The sequence below is a fragment of the Aegilops tauschii genome, chromosome 1, assembly GCF_002575655.3.
Source record: "Aegilops tauschii subsp. strangulata cultivar AL8/78 chromosome 1, Aet v6.0, whole genome shotgun sequence".
Lineage (NCBI taxonomy): Eukaryota > Viridiplantae > Streptophyta > Magnoliopsida > Poales > Poaceae > Aegilops > Aegilops tauschii.
In genome coordinates this window covers 478,379,802-478,391,315 of record NC_053035.3, presented here as the reverse complement: position 1 = coordinate 478,391,315, position 11,514 = coordinate 478,379,802, and the positions used below count along the sequence as shown (strand labels likewise).

At 45.9% G+C, this 11,514-nt stretch overlaps 2 protein-coding genes across 2 annotated transcripts; both read right to left on the bottom strand.

Annotated features, from left to right (window-relative positions):
• Window positions 1-863: 863 nt before the first annotated feature.
• LOC109763912 (uncharacterized) lies at window positions 864-1,529 on the bottom strand. The gene has a single exon (XM_020322795.1). It carries the CDS (start codon window positions 1,527-1,529, stop codon window positions 864-866), a length of 666 nt encoding a protein of 221 aa, XP_020178384.1.
• Window positions 1,530-1,553: 24 nt separating this feature from the next.
• On the bottom strand, window positions 1,554-2,937 carry LOC141021339 (uncharacterized). The gene has a single exon (XM_073496829.1). It carries the CDS (start codon window positions 2,935-2,937, stop codon window positions 2,254-2,256), a length of 684 nt encoding a protein of 227 aa, XP_073352930.1. The 3' UTR covers window positions 1,554-2,253.
• Between the last annotated feature and the right edge of the window lie 8,577 nt (window positions 2,938-11,514).

Here is an 11,514-nt window from a genome sequence, read left to right as displayed (position 1 = left end):
CCGATGGAACGGGCATGGTCACGTATGAAATAGGTGCAAGGTGGTCCCTAATGTCTCCTTAATGTATCATCTATACACTTTACTGTTACAAGCACGATCGTTGTTCTTGTCGAGGCACGGAGGTGAAGGATGGAGCCTTTGCCTCTGCGATAGTCACGTCCCATATTAAGAAGGAAGCAAATCTTCACAAACCCGATACGTCGGAAGCTGGTCGTAAGGCACGCTCCTGCCTCTGCGTTTTCGATGACGTCACGTTTAGTGCCAGTGGGGTGGACGTAATGCTTGGTTTGCTGATGTTTTTGTTGTCAGCAACTTTCTTAACATGTTACGCACGACAGAGGTACGGTTTTACCCGACGTAGAGGCATGCACGTAACTAACCGGAGGCACGGAGACGTGATTCTAAGGGAGGTACAGATGCGAAAAGGATCGTGATGCAAGGACGTGAAGGTGTGCCTCTGCTTTAAAGAAGCTTTCACTGACACATTTTCATTGCGGGGGGCATGTACTATGAGCTCCATGTGTTTTTGAAGGCATTAGGCCTCATTAATGAACATATCAGAGAGAAGGTGAATCTTTTGGTTGACGTCTAGAATGCTGCGTAAAATGACGTGAAGCCAAGTTACGCACGGTCCCCTTGGTATCAGAGGCACATAGGCACATAAGTACCTATTGTGGTGCACTGGAAATAAACTTGTGCAAAAGACATGTAAACTGCAAGCAAATTACAAGGTTAACTGCGACACAAGCAAACCTAAATTTATAACAAGCAAACGGTAGTCTTGAGGGAAAGCAAATCTAATGAGAAATCTAGAATGACATGAGCAATGTTCTAGATACTTTTGTTGGCAGAGACCACCCGCTTCAGTAGTCGTAGTCGCCACAGGACCTAGCGCGCTTCCTGGTCTGCTCCTTGTCGAGTTTTGCCCGGCGAAACCCTTCTTGGATGATGGTGAGGCGGCTCCATATCTCGTACGCAGCGTAAGCGTCCTTTGCCGCGTACTCGATGTGGCTCATGGACAGGGGCATGCACGCCCAGCGGCTGCGTTCTGCGTTGGTGAGCTCTACGTCGTGGACAAGGATGCCTGATACCTCCCGAAGGGAGTCCAGAGGCTTGGTAGCTGTAGGCACCCTCCATTCCTTCTGGGTGTCGACGAAGTGGGCGATCTCCAGTCCGACGCGGCCGAGCATCTCTATGTCGTCGTCGATGGAGAAGCCAACAAACGTATACCTGGGGTCCGCGAGGAAGTTGTCGAACTTGGTGCAGTTCTTGTCGGCCGCGCTCAGTTGGAAGAGCAGCACCGGATGATCCTTGCCAATGGAGAGCTGGACGAGGGCGGGTTTCTGATCTTCGCCATGGTCGTTGGTGTACTTCACATCAACTCCGACGATCTTGTGGCGCTCGAACTGGAGGTGTCGCTCGTACTGCTCAATGGTGGTCGTCGCCTTGTGCAAGTCGTTGGTGTGGATCACGTGCAACTTTGTGTTGCCGTGGGCCTGCACCTCCATGAATTCCCAGGTGAATCCCATGGCCTGGAGCAGTTGGTCCTCCTGTAACCTGGTTTTTCGTGGGGAACAATGAGTGGGAGCGCAATGGCGATTTCTGTTCTTTCTGTGTGAGAAGGCCGCGGCGGGAGTCTAAATTTAATGGCGGGGAAGTGGCAAAGGAGTGCACGATCTCACTGTTGATGCGGTTGTGCACATCGTGGGTTCTGGATCGTGGTTTTTCTTTATAAAAAATAAAAATAAAATCAGCAGTTATGTTTTTAGCAACCGTCGTATCTCCAGCAAGTCGGGGAGATGATACTAGTGCATTGCATGCTCGTCATTTTTGTGGATTGCTATGTGTACCTGCTTTGTGCGTTACGCTAATCGTATAGTATCTGTACTGTGTTTATATTTTTCAGTTCACACCAATATATTCTAATAATAGAAAACTGCAACATTGCACTGGAAATAAACTTGTTCAGAAGATATGTAAATTGGAAGCAAACTACAAGGTTATCTGTACTGTGTTTATATTTTTCAGTTCACGCCAATATATTCTAATAATAGAAAACTGCAACATTGCACTGGAAATAAACTTGTTCAGAAGATATGTAAACTGGAAGCAAACTACATGGTTAACTGCAACACAAGCAAATCTAAATTTAGAACAAGCAAATGGCAGTTTTGGGAGAAAGCAAATCTAACGGGAAATCTAGAATGGCATGAGGAATCTTCTAGTTACTTTTCTTGGCCGGGAGCACCTGCTTCAGTAGTCGTAGTCGTCCCAGGACCTTGGGCGCTTTCTGGTCTGCTCCTTCTCGAGTTTTGCCCGGCGGAGGCCTTCCTGGATGATGGTGAGGCGGCTCCATATCTCATACGCAGCGTAAGCATCTTTTGCCGCGTACTCGATGTGCCTCATGGACAGCGGCATGCGCACCCAGCGCTGGTGCTCCGCGTTGGTGAGCTTCTTCGTCATGTTGTTGTAGTAGTCGTGGACAAGGATGCCTGAGACATCCCCAAGGGAGTCCAGAGGCTTGGTAGCTGTAGGCACCCTCCATTCCTTCTGGATGTCGATGAAGTGGGCGATCTCTAGTCCGACGCGCCCGAGCATCTCTATGTCGCCGTCGATGGAGAAGCCAGCAAACGTGTATCTAGGGTCGGCGAGGAAGTTGTCGAACCTGGTGCCGTTCTTGTCGGCGGTGCTCAGTTGGAAGAGCAACACCGGATGATCCTTGTCGACGGAGAGCTGGACAAGGGCTGGTTTCTGATCTTTGCCAACGTCGTTGGTGTACTCCACATCAACTCCGACGATCTTGTGGCGCTCGAATTCGAGGTGTCGCTCGTACTGCTCGATGGTGGTCGCCGCCTTGTGCAAGTCATTTCTGTGGATCACGTGCAACTTGGTGTTGCCGTGGGCCTGCACCTCCATGAATTCCTTGATGAATCCCATGGCCTGGAGCAGTTGGTCCTCCTGCAACCTGGTTTTTCATGGGGAACAATGAGTGGGAGCGCAATGGCGATTTCTGTTGTTTGTGTGTAAGAAGGCCGCGGCGGAAGTCTAAATTTAAGGGCGGGGAAGCGGCAAAGGAGTGCACGATCTCACTGTCGATGCGGTTGTGCACATCGTGGGTTCTGGATCGTGGTTTCATCTCCCTGGTGGTGCGGTTGTGCACATCCTGGGTTTTTGATCGTGGTTTTTCTTTATAAAATAAAAATAAAATCAGCAGTTATGTTTTTAGCAACCGTCGTATCTCCAGCAAGTCGGGGAGATGATCGTTGTCTTGCGTAGTTTGCTGTCAAATGTTAACTTTTACAATTTATCTCGTGAGGCATGCAGGGGCAGTATGTAGAGGCACAAGTCTCTGACCAAGAGTAGCATGCTTGAAGTGGCTGGTTTAACTCTCAGACACACGGGCGTGGTACATTCATTGGGAGTGGCAATATTTTTCAGTGATACATTCGCTGGTAGGAGCAGTGCTGTGTTTTTTCAGAGGCACTGTTGCAGCTGACGCTACGAGATGGACAGAAAGAACGAGAAGCAACGATAGGCGTGGCTATGCAGCTGCAAGAAGCACTTATACAACAAGAGGCGCAGGTAGGGGCATAGATACGATGCTACGTCGGGCACGAAAATGAAGTTACGTGATTCACGGACGTCAATTCGTGCTATGGTGCTACGTGAGGCACAAGCACAAACAAATAGCCGCGCACTCAACTACATGCGCAAAAAGCCACAGATGTGTTTCTGAGAAGCACCGGCCTCCATGGTTTTGCCGCAAGGTGGGACTCGACATTTATCCAGGGCATTCCGGGTTTTACAAGTGTAGGAATAATCGTTTTACACTTATATGTTCTGTGGAAGAGGCACGACAATTACTTTTGTGACGAAGGAATGAACGTCGAATGTATGTGACGTGAGGATTGGCAATAGGCGTCTGTTACTGTTTTTCCGGAATGTTTTTCAATTAACTTTGAGAGGCATGAATGTGACGACGGAACAGGCACGGTCATGTCTTAAATAGTGGCAAGGTGGTCCCTAATGTGTCCTGAATGTATCACCTGTAACGCTGCACTGTTACAAGCACGATCGTTATTCATGTCGAGGCACGGTCTTGAGAGTCATGAATGTGTCAACTCAACAGGCACGGTCATGTCTGAAATAGTTGCAAGTACGAGATTGGCAGAAACAATGAGAAGAAACGAGGGGCGTGGGCATGCAGCTACGAAACGCACTTATATAGCGAGTAGGACAACTAGAGGCACAGGTACAATGCTACGTGAGGCACGGACATGAACCTATGTGAAGGCATGGATGTTTAAGGTGACTGAGCCATAGGGGAAGGCGCTAGGTTTTTAGGAGAAGTGTTGTGCAATTGACAGAGGTGTATGCTTGAGCTCATCGCAACAAACTACTTAGCATGACGCTATTCTGCGGAGCACCATAGTGAAAAATATGTATACTACTGACGTGCGGAGCTAGCAACGTCACTAAACTATTCTGAAACATACTTCACCACAGCCATTCATCCTCCATTATTATTCAGCGAATCCTTTTATTATTATCAGAGATAAATAAACTAACCCACGTAAGTGTTTCACCTTCTTTGACAGGGAATTTTCACCACCGTCCTCTTGGACATAATTATATGCTCAGTTACATACCATGACATAACTAAATAACAAAACTGATGTGTACAGGCTGTTCAAAAAACAGACATAAATTACTGAACTAGGAAGTATAGTCACCGGCAACGCTCTATCAGGAAAGGTCATTGATTATCATCCGCAGCAGCTTCATGTTTCCCAATGTTGGCCACCGCTTTTCAATTGTGACAAGGACAATTGAACCAACCCTTAGCTGATCTTCCCAGGCAAAATCTGAAAAACCGGTCACCTCCATTCTGCCGTCGGTTCGTATGGAGGACGTTGTGCTCATGTCTATTGCATCATACATCTCTGTTAGGCTGATACCACCGTTTTGAGGTAGATATCCCAGGTTCATCTTTAGAAGCCTCACAACGGCAGATGGGATTCTCTGCAGATTGTACCGATATTACTAGATAAAATCAATGTACAAGGACATAAAACATCGAAAATAGCAAACAAAACCATGGCAGTGGATCAAAACAAATATTCAATGACTAACCAGACGACCATTTATGACATTGGTGACGTTTAGACGCTGCACAAAGGGTATGGTGGGGAAGTCGTCAGACTCAAACACATAGTATATCATCTGTCCAAATTGTCTGTATGAGAGGTTTATGCCTCGACCGAACACTGTTTTCCCAATGTACTCCCTCTCCGGGTCATTTAGAAAATCAAGAGCTGCATGGAAAAAAACTCATTTTCAAACAAATTTGTTTAAACAGATGAACTCGGTATTTAAGTTTAAAATGAATGGTTAAATTCAATGCATGTGATCAAGTTGGGATGATAATCAACAGAATTGCATAAAATGTTTTCAAAATAACTTTGACTGTAAGTATGTCATTAATTTAGTGGATAGGGGTAGGAGCACCAAAGTATGCTGATAAATGTAGTTGATAAAACAGGATGGAAGTTGGTGCACTTACCTAGTGATGGTTTGGGGAGGGGCTTGTGACCTCCTCGAGAATCACTGAGTCTCAGATCTATCTCAATGGACAGACTCCCAGTATCCAGGTTTATGATGATTAGATCTCGATAATGAAGATCGTAGTCACTAATTAACTTTTCCCAGCTAGGTCCATGAATTTTAGACCGGTTAGGTTCATCGGTGATGTAGATCTCATATGACAGATCCTCGTTGGTGATCAGTACTGGATTTCTTTGTTTTCCTTCTTCTTGAAATGCTTCATCTTTCCACTGATAGATTGAAGAAGTGACTTGCTGCCTGCAATAGCATGGCACATGCTGCGCAAGAAAAAAAATCTTACCAGGCATGTATAACCAAGACAGCAGGGCCGTCTCCAGGATTTCAGGGGCCCGGTGCGAAATGCTAAATGGGGTTCTGGAAATTTTCAAAAATCCTATAAGTAAAGAACTTATATAATCAAACCATACTTCCATTTTATCGTATAACTTTCAATATGTGTCAATTTCATACAAATATGTGTTACTCCATACAATATTTAGAAATAGATCAAACATGAGTACTAAAAGAGGAAAGGCAGCACTAAATTAATAAACAGGCTTCATGTGTTAATAAAATGATGTATGAGCACCTACCTTCATAAAACTGTTAAACCAATTCATGTGAAGTCAGAACCTTGGGCTGTAGAGCGTAATGTAATTTATAAATTATTATTAATCTATCTAAAGTATAACAAAGAATCCTACAGGATTAATTATCAGCTATGCTACTAGTGTGTTACAAATTGTTGAAAATAGGAACAATCTACAAAGGCTTGGCAGAACACAAAAGGCCTAAAAATTGACGACATATAAAACTGCCATCTACTCACATGAAGAAAACAAATTCAGCAGAACAAGTATATGATGCATGGACTAATAAATCCCATCAGAAGATCTGACCGTGTCGTGCTGAATTGAGGAAGAAACCGGAAACTGGAGATTAAACAAAATCTACTTACGGGACGGGCGACCGGCAGATGGGAAGGAATTGGCCGGCGGCAGGCGCAGGCGCCCTTGATCAATCGCTCGTTACGCAGCGGCGCACTAGGGCAAGGCTGGCACGTGATCGAGGGAACAGCCAAATCGCGAAAGGGCGAAGTGAGCAGGATGCAGGCCTGCAGCGGTCCATCAGGATAGCTAGGCATTCGTTTCGCTGCTAGTTTGTTCATTTTCTGATTAAGCCTACACAGTATCTAGCGATTTGTGGGCCCCAAAAATTTGGGGGCCCTGTGCCGTCGGCCACTTTGGCCTGCCTTGTCGACGGGCCTGCAAGACAGATAGCTCTTATCATATATGTACCAATTGTTTTCAACAGGTTGCTATTTGATAAAACAAGGTACATCACAAATTAAAAACATATCATTAAATGCTTAAATGTAGGCATTCCATTCAAACAATATGGTAGAAACTTTTATTTCCTTCATCAGAAAGATACACTAATTGGTAGTAACTGATGGGCAGCATGGGGTGGCAAACATTTCTCCTTACCAGGCATGTCTTGAAGCATCGAGGAAGATGCACTGTTATCGCGCTGTGAAGAACGCCTGACTCCAGTCTGGAGCAACCAAAGTTGGTACATATATCACAACACATGGTTTCCCCTAGAATATGTTGCAAAACAACGTTTATATGAAATTCTCAACACAAGGAAAATTTTATTATCTTGAAAAACTATTCGGCTAAACCGGCATTTTTACATAAATAGTCGTTCACAAGCAATTTCCTAAAAAGACATGTGCACAGCTTTTGATTAGAAGGTGAACAGTAGATATAGGATATGTAATAACAGAGGAAATATGAATTTAATTAAATCAGCATTTTATTTTCCAAAAATGGTTGCTTAATTCATCACAATTCAGTATTGACTATTTTTAGAGCAATTCACAATCTTGGTTGTCAATGTCAATCAGTGAAAGGATTTCTGCTGCTTGGTTTTAAAAGCAACTTTAGCAAATGTATATTTCAAGACAAGACAGGCAAAAAGGAGAAACAATACTCTATCATCAGGCGGCTCAAAGGAGTGTTTGTAACATTAAAATTATATGTAAATTGGTCGGAGCTGCACCCAGCAACAACGTCATCCGCGACCATACGCCACCGTCGCCGACGCCAACCACCGGAACATGTGTGGCTAGGTGGTATTTGAAACGGGTAATCCATCAACGTTCACCTTGCCTCCAGCGTACAGGACCCCAAACGCTATCTTCAAGCACAGACGCCGACTCCCAGTCAACAGCACCCCAAACGCCGACCTCCAGCACCCTGTGGCCGGTTAAGCAATAGAGCCCAACGTCTGGCCACTCGCTTGGACTTCCGGACACCGCCGTTGTTTGCAAGACCTAACGGGCTTCAATTTAAACTACCAACCTCCCTCGGCGAAGTTCATCGCTCACCTGTGACTTGGACGCCGCAGGTCGCTGCAGCTCGTAGCGTTCCCAAGCACAAACGCCAACTTCAAATCAACCCCACCCCTAAGAGGCACGGGTCGTGTACAGGTTCGGCCTCGTACTGCGTTGATTTGGTCTAGATCACAACGAATTTCCAGGCAATTCCTAGCATAACAGCGCAGATGCGTCGCTTTCAATCACGGAGAGACGAAACCAACAGAGAGGAAAACGGATCGTAGCGAAAAATTCACATAGAAATTAAGAGAAAATAGACTAACCCTGGATCTAGAGGGAGAATCGAGAGAGAAGAGACGATGAACGCTACAGCGGGTGAGTGGGAGGGGGCGGTCTGGGTTGGCACAAAATAGAACAGACAGTTATAATACGCGCCTGCTCACTGACATGGGGCTACTATACAGCGGCAAAGACAAGACTATAGGCTTATTAGGAGCATAGAGGCACGCACGGACGGCCCCAACACGCACGGACTTACATGCAAATAAGGCACGGCTTTGTTTCTGTTTTCCAAATTTTCTCAGTGAGGCGTTCACTGAGACAGGTTGTGCACGTCCATGACGCACGACCATGCTTCTGTTTTCCGAAGTATTTTTCCCTAGCACGGTCTCTTGGAGGGACATGGACGTGAAGCCACGGTGCGCATAGTCCTGTAAGGATAAGAATGAGACGCACGGAAAGGCCTCTGTATTCTAAATGTTCTCAGTGACGTGTTCATTGACAGACGCGTGGTCTTTAGGCAGTTGGCACACGGTTGTATATGCGGACGACGCACAGACGTCTTTTGTGTTCTCCTAGTTGTTTTCGCATGACACGGCCACTCCTAGTTGTGTTCTCCTAGTTGTTTTCGCATGACACGGCCACTCCGAGGGACAATGGAGTGAAGCCACGGTGCGCACGGTTATCCAAGGAGAAAATGCAGTGAAGTGCCTCAGTTTTTGTAACATTTTAAGTTGCTTGTTCACTGAGAGAGGCACGGGTGTATGTTTAAATGACGCAAGACCGTGCTACTGTTTTCCGAATTGTTCATTTCTGACACGGTCTCTCGGAGGGACATGGTGTCTGCAATTAAAAGGGGCACGTAATCTTTCGCTTTGACGAATTCTTCGGATGCATGAGTTTTGTTCAATATGATAATGAGAATGGAAACCCATCATCTAAAAAGTGATTGGAGGTTCGTTGCTGACCTTAAGTCATTATCACAGCATTCCAAATGTTTTCAGAGACGTGTTCACATAGACGTATGATTTTCACAACCTCTTGATGCACGTTCGTTTCCTGTGGGGTGCACGGACGTCCTTCGGAGAGGCGCGGTTGCAGCAGTTGCAGGTTTGCAGTGGACGCATGTTGCTTTTAAAAGACAGAATTTCATGCCAAGCAACTGAGATATACAAGAGGATACTAGTTTGATTTTTGAGCATCTGTGTGAGCTGATTTCTTTTATCATAGGGTCCAGAAACATATGATCGATATTGAAAACAGAAAGCATGTACATAATTGCTTGACCATGTTTACACAATGCACTCATTCAATATAGCAAGTACATCTCTTCAGACCTGTTTTCAGCATCCACAGTTGAATGGATCTGGCAAATCCAGACATTCAACACCTGTGTTTTTTAAGTCCATGTGCATGTGCTCGCAAGTTGTTGTTAATTTAAGCTCTGCGCAATTAGAAGCCCTTTTGTCCATCTGCAGTACCTCTTCTTGCCATTTGTAAAATTCACGAGTGAAATCTCTGCGCAGGCCAAACTTAAGCCTGATGGTCAGTAGCATCCTAGCATTGAGAATAAAGAATGTCACAAATTCAGTGTTTGCATCTGTGACTTCATAGTCTTCTAGCGTTAATGTCCTCAAACAAATGTCGTGATTATTGAGAAACACCCGCTGCTTTTGGCGCCATTCATTTGTTATACCTCTTTGATCCCATCCTCCCCCCTAAACACACGAGAAGAGCAAACTTAAGAGTTAGTGCCAGTATATTATGCATATTATGCGTGGGCTTTCAACGTGTGTGAACTCGTCACCTCGATAAACAAGTTTTGCAAGCATTGAAAGCATCGCAGCAAGTCAACAATCTCATCCAGATTAAAGCATGTCTGTGAGATAAACAAGGTCTTGATGGAATCCAGCTCCGCATGTAGGCTACTTATGTAGAGACCCTTCATTGAGCACATAACGTGATATTATTAGCTCGTGGATGTGAATCTCAAGTGCTTTTGAATAATGCAGGTCAAAGTAACGTGCAGAGGCAGTACCTGAATAACTGTAGTCCCAATGACGATATTTGTTTCGTTGGGTAATTCAGAAATTTTTCCCAGTGTGTCCAACACAGGTGCGGACAAAACTGTTATCTGTAGTTGTGCATCTACAGAATCATGTAGCAGTCTCCGGAGGGAAGGCGCATCCTCAATGATCAGTTTTCCTCCGTCGGAACGAATGCCAATGCTTACAAGCCTAGCTGAGTTCATTCGTAGACAGCAGAATTTCTTGTTGCAAACAAGCAGCAGGCACTGCAAGGCAGGGCAACCGTGGTGGATGAACTTCCGCAAGGAGACATCCGATATATAAACCTCCACCAGCGAAAGTCTCCTGAGCAGTGGGAGGCAAAGCATTTCTACAAGATTGTCTTCTAGTTTGCACATGGCGAAGGTGATGGTGTGGAGAGACGAGTGAAATCTCGAGATGGATGCTGGTGGCGACGGCATAGAAGAAGGGATTCCGCGTGCTTGCCTGGGCCCTGGGTAGAAGAACTTTGGGAATATATGATAGAACTCTAAAACCTGGAGTTGGTCCAGATTCCGAGACAGGAACAACTCATCGACGCCACAAGGTTCGCACTGGAGGTAGCTTGTCGGGATGCAGAGGCGGCGAATCGGGCCCTTGTGATCGGAGAGGATAGATACAAGAAGACTGAAGCCATCAGCCACAGATTCTCCGTGGCAGTTGCAACTAAGATGTCGGCATTGAGTTCCGACGTATGTTTCCTGGACGATTTGCTTGCCCGGGAGAAGACAGATGATTTGGCAACAGATTTTTTCCAGAGATCTGGTAGAACGAGTATCAAGGATCACACAAAAGTCGAGATCGAGTGGTGCAGTGCGCCATATGTGGCGCCACCGAGATGCGAGCACTTGTGTGCGCATGCCTTCCTTTATGGGCAGACGAGAGATGATCTCGCCGAGGATGGCGTCGGGAAGATCGCTGATGCGGTCCGGACCAGACTCAACATGGTTCTCGGATCCAGTGGGTGAACCACAGCCGCTCCTCTTATCGAGCTTAGAGGGCACGGGTACAGCCGCGAACCTCGTCTTGTTGTTACTAGAGGCACGCTTCTTCATCTCCATTGCCAAGCTCGTGCCGCCTCCGTTGCAGGTCTCTGTGCGGTGGATCTGGGAAAAGGGTTAGGGTTTTACGATCCATAAAGACGATAATATATATACGTACCTAATCTAGAAGATTTCGACACATGTGGTGGAATAGTCATGGTGTCGACAGACGTGCGTCTTC